Below are 17,555 nucleotides of genomic sequence, written 5' to 3' on the forward strand. Positions count from 1 at the left end.
CCCTTTTCCTCTTCCTTCCCATCTTCCTATCTCTCTTTTCTTTCCCTCTCTCCCTTTTCCTCCTTCCTTCCCCCTTTTCTCACCCTATTTCCCTCGTCCTGTCTTTTTCGGAGTCTTCAGTCGATTTTAGACATTCCAGGGGGGGTGATGTGGAGAGAGAAAGGAGCTTTTTTCCTGATTGCAGGCCAAGCCCCCCCCCATGCCATCCAATTGATTCCATTCCCAGACTTTGAGCCAGTTGGAGAAGAAAACTTTTAGCTTTGGAGGCAGAAACGACCCCTCCCTGCCTGGGTCAGTCTTTTTGATAAGATAGAAAGATCCTAAGAATTTTAACCAAATCTGCAACTCGGCTGAAGTTTCCTTAACGGTTAAGCTTTGATTCCCTGGCCGTGCACCAATTCCACCTCTTGTACTGTAACTGCCTTCTTGTGTGGAAACACACACACACACACACGCAAACACATCTGCCTGCAGATTGAGGAGCCCGGACTTGTCTCTTCACGCCCCACAGCTCAATCTTTGGGGTGCTTCTCCCGAACTCGAAGCCATATGTAGAGCCAGTGTAAACCTAGCACAGAGCATGGAGCAGATTCAACCGCCGCCCTGCGGCCTGGGGCTGTGTGGCCCAGCGCTTGGCCGGCCTCCCTCTGTGCGCTTTGAGGCCGATGTCCGGTCGCAGAGCCCTTCCGTCGGTGCATTTATTTTGAATGACCTGCTTGCAGGCCTGTTGTCTCGTTCTCCCAGTGGGCTTCATTTGATCCCCTCCGAGTTTCTTCGTTAAGAGAGCCACACGGGGTTTAGGTAATTCTGCTCTTTCTGGAGATCCGTTCCGGGCTGGGAACAGAATTTCAGGATTTCTGAAGCTTCCCTGGAACTGTGGGACATTGCCAAATCTATTGGGCAGAGATGTTTGGTAGATGGAAGACTCTTGCTTGGTGTGATCTTTGGCAAAGGATGTGGTGGTTTTCACAAGCCCGTCGTTTTTAAAAATACTTCCAGATAATATCAGGTTCCACAGCAGGAGCCGAAATCATGAATCCTAGAAATGAAGATTGGACCTTAAACTGTTTAGCAGCAGGGGGATCCACCTCCCCCCCCCCAGTGTAAAACATTTTATCCTTCCTAAGTTATAGATGTTTTTCCCGTGTGCTCGGTTTAAAGCTTCTGCATGGTTTCCCCCATGGGGTTTTTTTTGTGTGTGTGTTCTCCGGTGCTTGGCATGTATCCCTGGTCCGAGTCAGGAACGCGTCTGCCCGCTGGGACCACGGATCCGGGAGCCCTCGCCAGGAGGAGGCAGCAAGTAAGCGAGGCCCATTTTTCTGTGTGTGGGGGTGCCTCTGGGGGTGCCCCCCATCTTTCCTTGCAACTGTTTGTATTCTGCAACGGTTCTGCTTTTTTCTTTTAAGTTCCTTTAACTGCAGACTTTGAAGTGGGCCAAGAGCTCAGATGTAAAGGAAATGCCCGAAACTCTTGTTACTGCTATCTTTGATTAATAAAAAGTTAGAGCTGCTATTCGCTTCGGCCGACTTATTCCAAAAAAGCAGGATGTCTGTGACTCTTTGAGCAAAACGTTTTTTTTTCCAGGCTAGGCAGAAATCACAACTCCCCCCCCCCCAGTGGTTAGGGAAATGCAAGTAGTCCTCAGCTTAGGATCACAACTAAATGAGACATTTCTTAAGTGAGCTTTGCTCCGTTTTATAAACTTGCTTGCCGATTGTTAAGTGAATCACTGCTAGTAACACGGTTGTTAAGTGGATTTGGCTTCCCCCAGACTTTGCTTGTCAGAAAGTCCCAAGTCCCAACCGTCGTAAGTACATGCCAGTTGCCTGGATTTTGATCACACCATCATGGGGAGGCTGCCAAGGTTGCAACTGTGAAAAACTCGGTTCTGCTCACCACCCACCCCTGGGGTGACACGGCTGCTGTTCCACCCACCCACCCCTGGGGTGACACGGCTGCTTTTCAAATACTTGGCAACTGCGAGCTTTTACAACAGCTTGCAACATCCCACACATCACAACTGCAATCTGCAATGTTTGTGGCGTTTTTGCCAACGTTTGTGAGCATTTAGTTCTGGTAAAAACAATGGGTTCGCTTAGCAACTGGCATTTTGCTCAATAACCAGGCCCTGACTTAACCACCGTGGTGATTCGCTTAACAACCTCTTCCCAAGAAGGTAGTAAAACCGGGTCAGTCACAGGATGACCTGCTTTACAACCAGAATGGGCAGGTTAAGTCAGTAAAACGAGGACCCAGATTGCTGGGGGCAATAGGCTGACGTTGTAAACTGCCCAGAAACGGCTGTAAAGAGCTATGGGGCAAAGTCTAAGCGCCATTGCTGTGTTGCTGTCGTAATTTGAGGAGTTCCTGTGTTTCCACCTCTACCCAAAGCAAAGCATGCTTTATTCCGGACATTTAATCTGACAGTTGCAGATTTTTTTTTGTAGACTTAGGGGTTGACCTTAAACCAGTGTGGAAGCCGAAGTATCGGAGGCCTCTCTTGAGTTCTTCCAACAGTTTTACACGCTGCTTTGTTCCTTCCAAAAAAAAAGGGTCTCCTCCGAAAGCGGAAACCAAACGGGGCTGCCTTGTGAACATTCAAGAGGTTGGAGACCCAGCATTGCTTAGAAACGTGTTTAATCAATATAAATAGGAAACAACTCGTACAAAAGGGAGACTCAAGCAATGGAATTCTGATCCTGTCTGGAAAAAGGATCGAGGCCTTTATAAAAATATCTCCTCTGCCCTCGGAACGGCAGAGACGGGTCCCGCTGGCCCCACGGAAAGCAGGGGAGGGGGGGGTCTCTGCCCTTAGCTGGCAAAGCTCCGCCACAAAACCGTCCTTGAACTATGAGATTAATGCCCAATGTTTTTCCCCGAGGGGATATTCACGCTCTCGCCATCTGCTTTCCATCCTGGGCTGTACGTAAGCTAGAAAAATAAGGGACAGGCTTACCGAGGCCAAGCCAGATTTACTGGCAACTCAGGTGTTGGGGGGGATTTCCCCACAGGCAGGTTCCTTTGCTGGCAGGGACCAGCCAATGCCGCCCTGGCGGTGGAGGTCCCAGAAGCCGTGGAGACGAACTGGAGGGGGGGATCATCTTGAGCCGGGGTGGGTGGCCTCTATCTTTGCACGTGTCTGACAAAGGTCTGCACCAGCTGGAAGAGGGGCTCCTGCCCTTCCGGCCCCAGCTTGGAGGAGGGCTTTCCCTGTGGAGAGGGGAGAAGGCCCCCGGCAGGCGAGGAAGGACCTCCACGGCGGAAGTAGCGAGACAGGCTGGAGAGCAGCGTGCTCTGAGAAGGGAACACAGGATTAGGTCATTCCTTCTGCAGGACGTGTTACATTAGTGGTTAAGAGGCCGGTCTAGAAACCAGGAGGTGGTGAATTCTAGTTCTGCTTTCGCCACGAAAGCCGGCTGGGTGACTTCGAGCCAATCACCAGGGGCCGGGGAGTTCTAGTCCTGCCTTAGGCATGAAAGCCGGCTGGCTGTCTTTGCGTGCAGCTCCATCTGCACAAGTGGCGGGCGGGTGCACCCTCCGCCCGTGCAAATGGCACTCGTGTGTGTGGCCAGGGGCCAGGCCGCAGCCCGGAGGATGGGGACCCCTGCTCTAGACCGGGGACCCCACGGAGCAAGGGCAGCCCATACCAGCTCTGAGCTGAGCTCCTGTTTCATGCGCTGTTTATCTCGCGAGTGCACCGCCGGATCCTTCAGATACCGAACCGCCTGAGAGATGAGCAAGTAGAAGCAGTTTTCCATCGTAAACATCAGGAGAGGCCTGGAACAGAGACGTGGTTTGTTGACCCGCTGAAAAGCACTAGCTGAGGGGTGGGGAGCTCTGGCCCTGCTGGCTCAGGAATTCTGGGAGTTGAAGTCCACCAGTCATAAAGGGGCTACAGATTTCCCCACCTCCGCCCCAGCATGGGCTGGCATGGAGAGGAGTGGGCTGAGGAACGGCATTTGCCGGAGAAGTGACTTGAAAGCTCACAGCAAACACCTTTAGAAAACGGATTTCTTTTCCGGTTCCTTGTTTCAAAGGGGGTCAAAACCCCCCCAGGGACCTACTTGAGCGTCTTGTTCTCTTCCTGCTGGGGGGAGGGCCCTGCAGCCAGAGTGAAGGGGTCCTTCTTCTTATCCAGCTTTGGGGAGGGGGAAAGAAAAGCGGCATTAGAACTCAAGACGAAGAAGTCATGAGTCATTTTTTTTCCAGTGCCATTGTAACTTCAGTCACTTGAACTACCGTTCCAGCCTGAGCTTGCCTCTCCGCTCTGCACAAGGCCCGCTGAACTCTTACCTCCCCTAGCATGTTCAGGGTCACGTTGACGGTGGCCAGCAGGGTCCCAAAGGAGGGCGGCACCTCCGAGTCGAAGGCAGGCGTCGTAAAGCTCAACATGAAAAGGATGTTGTACTCCGCCAGGTCCAGGGACTGCAATGGGAAGCAGAGTCAAAATGCACACCCCATCGTCTGAATGTGTCCATTGATGAAATCAGAGAACAAGCCCAGCAGGAAAGCAGCTTTGGGACACTCCTGAGAGTACAAACTCTTTGGTGTCTCATGAAAAACCGTCTCTCTCTTCCTGGGAGGCTTTTGGCTCCTCTACCTGGTCGAGAAGGATCTGGCAGATGTCAGGGGTGAAGTGGCGTAAGGCCGCCAGACACTTGCTGAGGATTTTCAGCAGGCTGTACTGGACGGTGCTCAGCGCCCTCTGCTCCGCTGCCTCCGACTCGGGGCCGGCTGGCTTGGCCGACGTCTGCGGGGCTCTCTGGAGGCGAGGCAGGACGGCCGAGGGGAGGGACTCGCCGTTCTTGGCCTGGAAAGAAATCCGAGTGAGGGGAGAGCCCAGGCCGAGGGTCCGGGCGGGCCAAGTGGGGCTGGGGCCCAGGTGGGCTCGGCCATTTACCTGCAAGTAATGCTGAAGCATTTTGCGACTGTGGAGCAGCGAAGTGCAGGCCTGGCACAGATAGCACAAATTGACCTGGAACGGAGGAGAAAGCGGGGGAAATACAGGGGGGGTCCTTGAGTCACGGCCAGAATGGACCCCCACATTTTTCTTGCTAAGCAAAGCGGTTGAAGTGAGCTGCGCCTCATTTTACGACCGACTTTGCCACAGGGGTCAAGCAGGCTGCTGCAGTTGTAACTTAACCGTAATCCTTTCCGGTGAACGTGAAATGCTAGCAGTCCATAAAAATCAAGATGGAATTAAAAACAAGCAAAAAAACCCCCTCAGCTTTAGCCCTGGGCTCAGGAGGGGAGATCGTGGGCCCCGCTTCCCCGGGCGTCTCGGCCACGGGCGCCAGGCCCACCCCCTGCCAGGTGGGGGGGAAGGTTCTGCTGCGCACCTGGACGTCCCTCAGCAGCTGGGGCAGCTGGAAGTGCCACTCCTTCACGAAGTTGGACAGCTGGAGGAGGAAGCCCACCGTGTGGTCGGCTTCTTCGAGGCAGGCCAGGCTCTGCACCGTCCGGACGGCGTTCAAGCACTGCAGGGAGACAGCGCCCAACTCTGAAGCCCCTCCTGGTGCTTGGGGCTCCCCAGGGGGAGGGGGCCGAGGATGAAGATGGAGGGGCCCTCTGCTTCTGCGCCTCGCCGAGACAATCGTCCCCTCCCTCCCCCCGCAACTGCAGATCTAGTCCTCGACTTACAGCCATTTGCTTAGCAGCCGTTTGAAGTTACAACGGCAGTGGAATTGCTGCTGGTAATCGTGGCTGTAAGTTGAGGACTACCTGAAGCCACAGACCGCAGAGAAGCCCACCTGGAGGATCCTCTCCTGATGGACACCCACGAAGTCCAGGGCGTCGGTCAGGAAGTTGTACCGGAGGGTCTTCAGCAGGCGCTCCATCAGCGATATGGCCAGGCGATAGACCCCGGGCCACGACGGGCCGTCCAGAGACCGCCGAGAGGAAACGGGGGCCTGCACAGACAATCACGGTCAAACCCTTAAGCCAGAAACAAGCCAGCTTCTCCTGGGGTGTTTGTGGGGAACCGCTCACCTGCCCCCCTCCGTTACTGCTCAGCTGGTAGACGCTCAGCAGAGGTAGGCAGATGCTGTGAAGGATGCCAGCTGTGGCCACCGCGGCTGCTCCCTAAAAGACACACACACACACACACACAAGCTCTGGCTGAGCCCAGAAACCGTCTCCTGGCTGAATGCAATGGCAGGGTTCACACAGCCAGTTGAGTGAGCCCAGCCCAGCGACTTCTATTGGGTGCAAATCTAGGTCAGCTTAACTGTCATCCGGCCCTCTTCCGCCTGCCTGGGCTCCTCACCTGCTGAGTCTTGGCCAAGGTGAGCAGCAGGTGGAGCGAGGCTTCCGTGAAGTGCACATTCTGCTTCAGCCTCAGGCTGACCTCCAAGGTGCTGCAGAGGGTGGGCAGCAAGGGGAGGGTCCGCGTCACCTGCAGCCAGCAGTCTCCCTCTTCGTCCACTTCACAGAGCTCCTTGGCCAAGTGAAGGCCCAGCACGCACACCTGGAGGGAGGGAGGGAGGGAGGGAGAGGGGGAGGGAAAAGAGGCAGGGGGATGTTTGAGCCCACCTTATTCTGGGCCTGGGTTGCAGAAAGCCACCATTTTGTCCTCAGGGAAGCAACAGGGATGTAAAATGGAGGGGGGGGGCTTCTTTCTCTGCAAAATGAGAACCTGTCTGGTTTAGTGGCTGAGGTGCCTCTCCAGAAACCAGGAGATTGTGAGTTTCATGTCTAAATCATCTCAGGAATGAAGGCCGGCTGGGTGGCTTTAGGCCAATCACCAGGAGACGGCGAGTTCTAGTCCTGCTTTAGGCACAAAAGCCGGCTGGGTGACTTTGGGCCAGTCCCTCTCTCTCAGCCCAGCCCACCTGACAGGGTTGCTACTGTGGGGAGGACAGACAGAGGAAGGAGTGTGTTCACTGCCTTGAAATACGGATACAGTAATAAAGGAGGGACAGAAACCAAATAAATAAATAGCAATAATTAACACTGTGGTGTTTCTTGCCACAGACTTGGAGATCTCCCTTCTGCAAGCAAGCGAAGTGAGGACCCTCTCAAAGCACCCGAGGGGCAAAAGGAGGGCTGGCTTCCTGCATCATCGCATTTCTCCGCTCCCCAAGGATGCTAAAAACCGCTGGCACTTGCCCCGTCTCGCTGGTCCTTCTGCTTGTGCCGGGAGACGTCGTCGGTGTCCATGCTGTCTTTGTCCTCCAGGGCATCCCCCGTGGACAGGCAGTGCCGGGTGTGATCGAAGAGGGCGATGAATTCCTCCTGGAGGGTCTCACACACGCTCAACACCAGCTGCGAGTAGTGAGGGATTTCGCTGGCTGGGAACGGAGAGAGAGAGAGAGAGAGAGAGAGAGTATTGGGCCCGGCATCCAAGCGGACAGTTCTACATCTTCCCCTCCCTTCAATTTCTCAACTAGAGAACTTGGGTGGGGCCTCAACTGTCCCCAGCTGACCTTTAGTTTCTTTCATCTGCAGGACGGTGATGAGGGCAGAGAAGATCTTGGCTTTGGTCTTCTCCATCATCTGCTGGTCAGCCTGAAGCACCCCGTCCAGCATCTGCGTCAAGGAGTTTGTGATTTCATCCACCGAGCCCAACTTGCTGGCAGCAGGGAGAAAAAGCAGGAAGGGGAGAGCTCTTGAGATACCGGGTGAGAACCTACAAAGGAGTTCCGATGGCTTCGGTGGCAGCTTCTGACTTGGGAATCCCTCCGGGGAGCAGGTTTTGGGGTGGACAAGAGCTCTGGGCCCCTCAGAAGGGCTCCCAAATAACACCCACAGCAGGACAGGAAGGGAGGGGATGTTACGGGTCCCATCGATTAGGGATGTACCCCTGGTGGGACCATGAAAAAGGGCCTTCTCGGTGGTGGCCCCTTCTCTATGGAGATCATTCCCTCAGAAGAAGGGTGCCCCCCCCACCCTGTCGCTTTTCCTACGGCCCTAAAAATGTGGGTTTTGTCAGCAGGCCTGGAGACCACAAATGGAAATGGGAGCTGATCAAGTGGCCAATTTGATTGCGTTGTTTTATTTATATGTAACCTGCCTTAACTATTTTTATCAACAATTCATGCTGGCAAACATATCCAACATACTTTCCTGTTTTCCCCACAAAAAGAACCCTGTGAGGCGAGTTGGACTGAGAGAGACTGACTGGCCGATTAATTAATTAATTAAGTAAGTAAATAAATTCACGGACTGAATTTCCTAAACTTCCTCACCCGCAGAACTGCGGCAGAGCAACAACTGGTGGGGCTTCCCTATTCCTAACTGGCAAGGCGTCCGGGGACTTCAGATATTCTCAGTCCTGCTGCGAAGTCTCTCGGCCGAATCTGAGATATTCTGCATGCAAAATTGAGCTGTTGCTTTTTTTCCTAGAGAGCTGCATCTTTTCCCCAAAAGGACCTACCTCCTCCACTGTCGCAGCAGAATTAGCAGGAGGGTGCACAGCATGGACCCCAATTGCAGGCAGCACCCGGAAGTGGGAACCAGCAGCTACGGAGAGATTTGTCTTCAATGAATGTCTTTCAGTATGAAATTATTGTGAGTATTTTAAATCTATTGGCCACCCAAGCCCAGGAGCTCAGACTGAAACAGTCAAGACTTTAAGTCACCTAGTAACGGCGCACTAAATTTAAAAAGAATCAGTGGCCGAGCATCTGAATTTTGATCACATGACCACGGGAATGCTGGAGAGGTCGTAACTGGGGAAAATGGTCATAAATCACCTTTTTCAGTGCTGTTGTAACTTTGAACAGCCACTAAACTACCTGTATTCATAGTTTTGCTGACTGCTGAGCTGGAGCTTCAGAACTGATATGCCGAAAAGAGGTGACCCCTCCAGGATCACCCCCAGATCTTTTGAATTTAGGCAAGTGAAGAAGTCCAAAAAACTCAGCATGGCTGAACCCACGATAGGTTTTTAAAATGCAAATTCTTACCAAAGCCTTGGTCCCACTCAAGACGTCCAGAAACAGCTGCTGAATCTCTGAGTTGGTCAAGTTCACGATGTCAGCCTGAGAAAAACCAGTTTGCGATTTAAAAGGGGTAAAGGGATGACCCCTTTTTCCAGTGTATAATCCCAACATTAATTCATAGATATTAATATACGGAAGCCTGCAGGTGTGTGCTAATCAGCGCCTCTGATCAGAAGTGATATTAGGATCCTGGGCTTTGAAAAGCCCATAGTTTCCCCTTGTGACCTGGGCTTGCCACGGTTGTTAAGTGAATCGCTTACGTGGCTGGTGGAAACCACGAGCAGCATTCGCCAGGCTGATATCAGCAGCTGGTACTCGGTCAGGGAGGTGCAGCCGCTGCCCTCCGTCTCGGCCACGTGGAAGGCCAGGGACTTCACGTAGCCCGACCAGTAAGCAAAGCGCTTTTCCGCCGAAAACCTCTTGAGCGTGTCCTTCAGGGACTGGTCCAGCGATCCCCTGCGGTCCACAAAGGCACAATTAGAGGATTTCCCCCTTGAAAAAAGGATTAACGTGACAAGCGGAAGTGTTCAAACTACGTCAACGAGAATGGGAGTAAGAGCCTGGATGCGAATCCGCAGAAGAGAGATGAAAGAGAACCTGGGTGTCAAATGTGGTGAAGGTTCTCGCTTGGGTGGCTCAAAAGAGGGCTGAAAAAAAGTGAAGCCATCACTGGAGATTTTTAAGAAGAGATTAGACAACGTTTTGTCTGAAATGGTTCAGGGTTTCCCGCCTGAGCAGGGGGTTGGACTAGAAGACCTCCAGGGTCCCTTCCAACTCTGTTATTCTGTTATACAGTCTCTGAGAAACAGGTGAGGATCAAGATGGAAGCTGGTTCTCAATTCTCCATTCTAACATCTGAAAGGACCAGGACACCCCCTTCCTAGGCTGAATTTCTTCTTCACCAAAAAAATTCTTTAATGTCACTTACTTGACCACAGAATAAATCTCCAGGCAAATTATCTTAATTATCAAGGCACAGGTTTCCAAGACACTGAGCTGCAAACAACACAGAAAGGAAAATGGTGATTGTGCTGCTTTTCTACCTGCAGTTTCTGGCAGGCATACATTAAACAGAGAGCTGGAACTTCCAGCCACTCAGGAACGCTTTGAAACCTTTTTCCTGCTTTACATCAAGGGCATTCCTGACCCAGAGGCAAAGGAAGCCACAGGTTCAAAGTGACCGAGGGGGGCTAACTCCATCCCACTCTATGGGGCAGGAATCAATTATCACACTCTGAAAGGACCCAACCCCCCTTTTTCAGCGCTGTTGTAACTTGAATGGTCACTAAATGAAGCACAAAAAAAGTGAGGTTTCCTCACCTCAGATGTTTCGGATGGTGGAGGAAGAGTTCCAAACAACGGGTTGGTTAAGTTTCCCCAAAACTTTGGCCTAGAAACACAAAAAAATGCAGTGTTTTTTCCCCGTTCCACCTTTTCCTCTGCTATTTTCTCACTGTTTTCATTTTTCTTTGCACTTCTGAGTCTTATATTTTGATCAACTAACAAAGCTGGCAATTTGAGGAGAAGGGAGAGAGCGCGGTTCACGCACTTGTTCCGGAGGACCAGCATGGCGCTGTCTCGGCGGTCCTGCCACAGGGCGTGGAGAAAGGCGATGGTGGCTCGCTGCAGCAGGGGGGGGCACCAGTAGCGCTCCTGCCGCTTGGAGTCCATCAGCTCCAGGACCACGTGAAGGCAGCTCCACTCTCCTAGGCTGAACTCCTGGAAGGGAAGGGAAAGGGGAACAGATCCAGGTCCTGAAATGGGCCACGGAAGCTGAAATGGAGCCGGCAGTTAAAACCACCTTGAATCCAGCATGGCCCATTTGTGTACTGAGCGTTTACCTTGCAGCCGTCGCTCCCGTCTTTCACTTCCAGGTTAAGAAACAATTCGATCAGGCCGGGCTGGGTTTCCACGGCCACCGTGAGGAAGTCGAGGATCATGACTTTGATGCGCATGTCCTCGATTCTGCTCTGCAGGCGAGTCAGGAAGGCGTCGCGGATGGCAGAGGCATCGCTGCCGAGGCAGGCGTAGACCGACATGGGAGCCACCTAAGGGGGGGAAGGAGGAAAGATGAGGAAGGGCGTAGAGGCCGTGTACAATGTGCCCCCCCCCCCAGCACAGTTTTGATTTTAAGGCCGTGTTTGTCAACCTTAGCAAATTTACGATGTGTGGACTTCAATTCCCCAAATCCCCCAGCCAGCATAGCTGCCTGCTCTTTTCCTACAACAAATTGTACGATCAGAGGCTCGCATTTAAGTCTGACACACCACCGCCGATTAAACTTAACTTGGGCAAGGGAAGACCCAGAAACCGCTGGAAGCCCCACTCCCTGACTTGGCTGTCCCAGGTTCGAGGATCAAGAGAAGCAACGAAAGGGGTCAGAAGAAAAACGAGGACGCTTCTTACCGTCGCCAGCCGCTTCAGCAGCTGGATGGCCAGCCGTGGCAAGGCCGGGTCATGTTTATGGTAGATGTATTTGGCCAAGACAGCAATCAGATTGTTCCGGTGGGCCCCTGGTTTGGGAGGGCAGAGAACCACAGAGAGTAAAGTCACACAACTGATTTTCTGCACAGGATAAGCAGGATCCAAAAACCTTTGCTCGGCCGGCTGAAAATCAGTGCAAAGTCTGCGTGTTAAGTGTTAAGCGCAAGTGGTCCATGCAAGGGAGGTGCTTTCCCCAAAGGGCAGCGGGGAAGGACCTACCGTGCTGAGTCAGGGCGTGCTCCAGAGGGGACACCACACTGGAGGGCGGCTTCAGCCGGATGACGTTGTTGGTGACCGAGAAGGCCAGTTTCACTGTCTGGATTAGCAGTTGGCCCTGAGATTCCCCATCACTGGGTTGCCAGGAAGAAGAACCGCGTTAAAACCCGCCCTAAGCCTGCCCGTTATGGTCATTAAGTTGCAATGGTCGTGAATTCTACATTGGATCTCTCTTTGGTAAGATTCCATCTGCTTCACGTCTTATCCTGCCCTCGGGTGCTTTAGAAAATAGATCAACACCAAGAATTTAAGAATGCAGGCCCCTTGAGAAGGCCAAGAGGGCTCAAACTAAGACAAGGTAGGCACTCACCTGCAGGACTGGCTGGCCATCACCATATCAATGGTGTCCACCCCAATGCCCATGATGCTGATGACCGCCTGGCCCGCTTCTGTATTGGCCAGGCTGAAGATGCAAAGGGACTGGAGACTGGGGGCACTGCTGAAAAGCAAAAAGAGGAACCTCAACTTTCTATGGGAGAAACGTCTGGATGAGCTTCAACCTCCCCTCTGGAATTCAAAAGATGCCTGCTTTATTCTACTCCTCCAGGAGGACCAGAAACTTAGCATCCAGGTAAGAATGGAATGTGAATTTACTTGGCAGGCAGCAGGAATAAAGCTGTAGACACAGAGGATTAAGGATGAAAAGGCCTCAAAATTAACATATCTAGGATATAATGTGGCGGGAAAAGCCGACCTTACCTGCTACGAGGATCCATTTCAGGGCACAGATTCAAAATCGCATGGATCAGTTGGAGGATAAGATATCCTGAAAAAAAGGAAGAAAGTGGACCATTTTTCAGAAGGGAGTTAGAACTGAACAAGCCGACATTGTGAAATTTTTGCCCCCCAGCTCACTATTTAAAGAAGAGTTAGAGAACCACGGCTAAGTTACAAACAGCCAATTTTCCGGGAGCCATTTTGTGAGAGTGCCCGCAAGAGGCAACACTCCAAACTCAATCCGCAAAGCATGGGAACTCCTTAACTGAGGGAACCTACCTGGTGAGTCAGCTCAGCTGTCCTCCCAGGACCGTTTCTCAAGCTTAGCCACTTTAAGAGGCGTGGACTTCAACTCCCAGAATTCCCCAGCCAGCTATACTGTCCTTGATGACCTGGAAAACTTTGTGCAGAGTTTTCTGCCCTTGAGACCCTCACAGGAGACTTACTAATACCAAGAAAGAGTCCCAAAAAAACTACAGGCTAAGTTTCTGTCCTTTTGGGGAAGCCCTGCTTACCTATTTTCTCTCTCACTCCATGGGAGTTATAGCGCCACTTGTGATAATTCGGCAGCATCTCCTTCAGGACAAACACAATGCACGGCACCAGGCCCTGACTCTGGGTGCTGCCCAGCTGCCCCTGGGAAAAAAAACAGACCGAAGAGTTAAATGGGGTATTCCATCACTCACTCACCGGGACAAAAGTTAAGCAGCAGAAACGTAAAAGTTATTCTGACCACGTGGTACCAGAAGGGATCAGAGGCTTTCTCTCTCTCAGCACCTACCCGGACTAAAGTCATGACTAAATTCAGGAAGGAGATGGTGACGCTGTATTCGCCTTGGGGCTGCTCAATGCCCATCAGCAGATTCCCATAGCCTCCAGCATTCATTCCCTCTGCACTGGGGAGAGAGAGAGAGAGAGAGAGGCCCCAAGAGTTAGCAGGCAGTGGAATGCTCTAGTGTCAGTGCTAGAAGGGTGTGTGTGTGTGTGTGTTGATCTCTGTGGCTGGCCCTATTGTTTACAAGGAACTACCAACTCAAACAAACAAGCCAGCAGCCTAATCAAGGGACCACCAGGAACAGCCCCACCATCCCTTGCCAAGCTACTTGGACATAAATAGAGAACAATAGAGGGCTGCTGTGATGGTCTCTAAGCGAGAAAACCGGTCGTGCCCCTTTTCCAATGCCACTGTAACTTCAAATGGCCACTGAAACAAATAGTTGTAAGTCGAGAACTATTATATAGCAAATTACCTGATCATGTGACTCATATTAGAAACCGGATTTGCCACAAAAGGTAAAAAGCCTGTATGATGAAGATCAGTCCAGACCTAGGAAGAAAAGTCAGAAATGTTCCTTTATTTATGATTTATATTCACTGCCCATCTTAAGGTAACTCTGGGCAGCTTACTGTTAAAGACAGTTAAAACATAAAAAAGCATTAAAACCAAAGACATATGGAAAAGGGGGGCAGACTGGGGAGGAGCTGGGATCTGTTGTTACTCAATCAGCCACCTCCACTGCGTTGTTCCCCCCACTGGGGTCCCAAGCCAACTGGCAGAGTCAGGTCTTTTAAGCCCTTGCGATAGGAGAGTTGGGGCCAACCTCACATCAGGGTGGAAAAATGTTCCAGAGGGCGGGGGCCACAGCAGAGAAGGCCCTCCTCCTGGACCCTGCGTGCTGGAATAATCGGAATATGAAACCCTCCTTGGGACGAGCCAATCCCGGTGGGGTGAGATGGTCCCTCCAGTATCTTTGCATCAGCCAACAGAACAAAAAAGGCTGAGGGTCTCTTACCTTGGCAGGCATCCGGGAAGCCAGGACTGTTAAGCATTTGACACAGGAGGCTATAATCTCAACCGGGGGAGAAATCACGGTGGTTAACCTGGGGGGAGGGAAAAGGTGGTGATCTCAGAGAAAAACAGCTGAAGGTTAAATCTAAAGAGCGCGTCAGATCGAGAAGGCAAAAATTCCAACGGGCACCCAAGATCTTACCTTTGCAGCAGCATGTAGATCCGAGAGGTGATGGGCAGAAGGCAGTCTGCAATGGACACATCGGTGCTGATGACTTTGTGAACCAGATCGATGATGGGCTTAACTCTCTGGCAATGCTGGATGACATCTGAAAAAAAGAGTTCCAGGTAGACACGGCTCTTTTCTGCCACAAACCCAGGTCCCTCGAAAGCCAAATTGCAACACCCAAAAGAAGAAAGAAAAAACAAACAAACAAGGACCCATGTACTACGTATTAAACGCCGATAGTGTGGGTTTAATGGAAGCATTTTGAAATGCAGTACTTCCATTAAACCAACGTGCCATACAGTTATCTTATAAACAGAACTATTTGTAGGGTACAGGAAACGAAAAGGTAAAAATGAAAGTTTATGCTTTTATCTTCCAACCAAACACCCTTCAGCTCCCGAGTCCCCAAGGCCGGTCACAGCCCTGTCCCAACAGCTCCTTCAAAGTTCTGGAAACTCACCAGCCGTGGACACCACGTGCAACAGCATCTCAATTTCACAGGTGAAGAGGGTCCAACTGCTGTAAGAATATTCCCAGCGTACCAAATAGGCCCGGTCATCCAGCATCACCTGCCCAATCGTCCCCTGAGGGATCCTAAGGTTGGTTTGACCTGCCCCTGAAAGAAAAAAAAGCAGATTTTTTTTAAAAAAGCAGACTTTTTGGACAAGTAGGACATCTCAACAAAACAAGACTGGGCAATCTGTCGGTAGGTTAAGAGGAGGACCATCTGGTTAGTTTCAGAAGCGCCCATCTGGCCAGGCAGCAGAAGGCGGATTTTAATGATGATAATAATAATAGTAAAGTTGGAAGGGACCTTGAAGGTCATCTAGTCCAACCCCCTGCTCAGGCAGGAAACACTATACCATTTCGGATGATAGAGAAGATTGGACTGTGGGGTCCGTGGTGCCCTCTGAGCTTGATAGATTCCTTGCAGATATTTCATTACCTTACTAGGCAACATTCTCAGTGCCAGAAGGGAATTTGCTCTTTAAAAAAAAACAAAACCTAAGACCCCCTTGCAGCGCTGAGGACGTTACCTAGTTTGGTAAAGAGATGTCTGCAAGGAAACCACCCAGCTCAGAGAGCACAAATATAAGCAAGCAGGTGTGTCTGAGGGATGGGCAGAGGGCGCCGGTCCATCTCTTACCAAGGGGGTACAGCAATTTGGGGGTCTGCCTCCTCCAGAGGGTCCCGTCTTCATGAGAGATAACGTCTGCCGGTTTGTGCTTATAAAGCTCGATATAGAAGGACATCTTGTCCAAAAAGGTGTAAACCTTCAGAGGGGGGAGAGAGAGGGATGATAGAGAGGCAAGTAGAAAGGAATCAAAAGACGGGTCATTAAAAAGGGGGCTGCAGGAAAAAAAATTACACGGCGAGACAGGTGCTAGCACGAGAAACCTTGTGCTCAACTTGTACTAAACCTTGATTCTGTTTAGCACAAGTTGAGACAGAGGGGAAACTTGGACAGGCTTTCAAAACTCATATGTACCTTTTTTGCCGTCGATTTGTCTGAAACAAGCGCAGTGAGTAACTGCAGGAGAGGAGAGAGCAGGTGTGGAAACATGCCACAGACGCTATCCAAGATAATGCCCAGACCTGCTGTGGGTTCCTGGGATGAGATGCAGAAAATAGAAGCTGTCAAAAACAGACATTGTTTCGCAACATGGTCTTGCACTGGTGCTTTGCTGTGAAATGGGTCTAATACTCTACTTTCAAATACTGGCCCTTAAAAAAAGATAGAATCTTATTTTATTTACTGGCTGTCCTTAACTTACGACATTTCCTTAAGCGAGCATACAGGCAGAATGTATGTATGTGCCTACGTATATTTTCTTTTTTGTATTCCTTTTCTTTTTTTAAAAAAGGACAAAATAGGGAAAGAGACAGTGTTCGCTATGGAGGGCTATTTTTTCCCCCCATTTCCCCCAAAATTTCCCCTGATAAAAAGTAGCCTTTCTCAACCATTTTATCTTGAAGGAATGCTTTAAATCATGGGTTTGCCAATGCCAACTTTTCAGAAAAAAAAGACTCGAAAGAAAACACAAACGAAGTGTCCCTTCCAGAGCAAGCTCACCGTTTTCCAGAACAAGGGAGGAATGCTGGAGGCTGCCAAAACTTCACAGGCGGTGTCAATTATGTCCTTGAGAATATAAATGGGAAGGGAGAGAAAGAGGGAGCGAATTATATTTAGTGCCCTTGAGGTGAATGTCCTAAAAAGATTTAAACCCATTTCCTAAGAAACTGCAGTTCAAGGTTCCTCTAGGCTAGGGAATAATTTGCACTCTGATATAACTGCAGTTCTCTGTGAAAAAGGCACAGCCAAAACTGATTTCAAAATGGCTGGCTGGGGAATTCTGGGAGTTGAAGTCCACAGGTCTTAAAGTTGCCAAGTTTGGACCTCCCCCCTTCCTCCCCGATTTAGGCCAATCTCTGGGCAGACCCGACAGGGCCACCCTCTCCACCTTAAGCCCCCCGAGTCTGACCTGCTGATTGCCCAGCGTCTGCAGCTCCAGGGAAGTCAGCACAAAGGAGAGCAGGCCGTAGATGCACATGCAGGCGGTGCTGGAAATACACTGCAAACAAAGAGCGTCTCACAGCCGAAGCAACGGAAATACAGGCAGTCCTCGACTTACGACAACTGAGCCCAACATTTTCGCTGCCAAGTGAGACATCTGTTAAGCGAGTTATGCCCCATTTTACGATCCTCCTTGCTATGGTTGTTAAAACAGGTTAGTCCTTGCTTAGCGACTGCCTCATTTAGCAACTGTTCACAGTTACAACGGTGGTGAAAAAGTAACCTTATGAAACCAATCCCAGCAAGTTGGTAAGCAAATGGGAGACTGAACTAAGGTCATCAGCAGCTGCAGTTTCCCCTAGTGACCGCTTGGTTTAACAACTGAGTTGCCAGCCCCAGGGGGGGTTGCTAAACAAGGATGGCCTGCACGGTCACTAAAGGAGGATTACCTGTATAGTTTTTATGCCCCGTTTGCATAATCTGTTTAATTGCAGATATATATACTGTTACAAACATTACATTGTTTTTCTTCACTGGGAAACCAATGGGCTAAACCTAGTAAATACTTAATCTACCTCTTCCCCTTAGGTGAGAAGAGATGGA

The 17,555-nt window shown here is 50.8% G+C and overlaps 1 protein-coding gene across 1 annotated transcript in view; it reads right to left on the bottom strand.

Moving 5' to 3' along the window:
• Positions 1 to 3,099: 3,099 nt before the first annotated feature.
• The window catches only part of NUP188 (nucleoporin 188), a 20,206-nt gene continuing 5,750 nt past the window's right edge, over positions 3,100 to 17,555 (bottom strand). The window contains exons 12-44 of the mRNA XM_015825598.1: positions 16,921 to 17,010; positions 16,512 to 16,577; positions 15,927 to 16,046; positions 15,585 to 15,711; positions 14,898 to 15,053; positions 14,411 to 14,537; positions 14,213 to 14,300; positions 13,670 to 13,746; positions 13,201 to 13,315; positions 12,935 to 13,055; positions 12,402 to 12,468; positions 12,013 to 12,141; positions 11,646 to 11,776; positions 11,349 to 11,455; positions 10,784 to 10,990; positions 10,492 to 10,661; positions 10,263 to 10,332; positions 9,871 to 9,938; positions 9,203 to 9,398; positions 8,907 to 8,981; positions 8,375 to 8,460; positions 7,425 to 7,570; positions 7,108 to 7,289; positions 6,266 to 6,466; positions 5,989 to 6,081; positions 5,751 to 5,909; positions 5,340 to 5,477; positions 4,901 to 4,975; positions 4,601 to 4,810; positions 4,294 to 4,425; positions 4,065 to 4,138; positions 3,648 to 3,777; positions 3,100 to 3,294 (exon numbers count right to left, since the gene is read on the bottom strand). Of these exons, the coding sequence (XP_015681084.1) occupies positions 3,124 to 3,294; positions 3,648 to 3,777; positions 4,065 to 4,138; positions 4,294 to 4,425; positions 4,601 to 4,810; positions 4,901 to 4,975; positions 5,340 to 5,477; positions 5,751 to 5,909; positions 5,989 to 6,081; positions 6,266 to 6,466; positions 7,108 to 7,289; positions 7,425 to 7,570; positions 8,375 to 8,460; positions 8,907 to 8,981; positions 9,203 to 9,398; positions 9,871 to 9,938; positions 10,263 to 10,332; positions 10,492 to 10,661; positions 10,784 to 10,990; positions 11,349 to 11,455; positions 11,646 to 11,776; positions 12,013 to 12,141; positions 12,402 to 12,468; positions 12,935 to 13,055; positions 13,201 to 13,315; positions 13,670 to 13,746; positions 14,213 to 14,300; positions 14,411 to 14,537; positions 14,898 to 15,053; positions 15,585 to 15,711; positions 15,927 to 16,046; positions 16,512 to 16,577; positions 16,921 to 17,010 (4,104 nt within the window). The 3' untranslated portion in view covers positions 3,100 to 3,123. The remainder of the gene's footprint in view (positions 3,295 to 3,647; positions 3,778 to 4,064; positions 4,139 to 4,293; positions 4,426 to 4,600; positions 4,811 to 4,900; positions 4,976 to 5,339; positions 5,478 to 5,750; positions 5,910 to 5,988; positions 6,082 to 6,265; positions 6,467 to 7,107; positions 7,290 to 7,424; positions 7,571 to 8,374; positions 8,461 to 8,906; positions 8,982 to 9,202; positions 9,399 to 9,870; positions 9,939 to 10,262; positions 10,333 to 10,491; positions 10,662 to 10,783; positions 10,991 to 11,348; positions 11,456 to 11,645; positions 11,777 to 12,012; positions 12,142 to 12,401; positions 12,469 to 12,934; positions 13,056 to 13,200; positions 13,316 to 13,669; positions 13,747 to 14,212; positions 14,301 to 14,410; positions 14,538 to 14,897; positions 15,054 to 15,584; positions 15,712 to 15,926; positions 16,047 to 16,511; positions 16,578 to 16,920; positions 17,011 to 17,555) is intronic.

This window comes from Protobothrops mucrosquamatus, unplaced genomic scaffold, assembly GCF_001527695.2.
Source record: "Protobothrops mucrosquamatus isolate PMUCROS unplaced genomic scaffold, P.Mucros_1.0 scaffold2707, whole genome shotgun sequence".
NCBI classification, from domain to species: Eukaryota; Metazoa; Chordata; class Lepidosauria; order Squamata; family Viperidae; genus Protobothrops; species Protobothrops mucrosquamatus.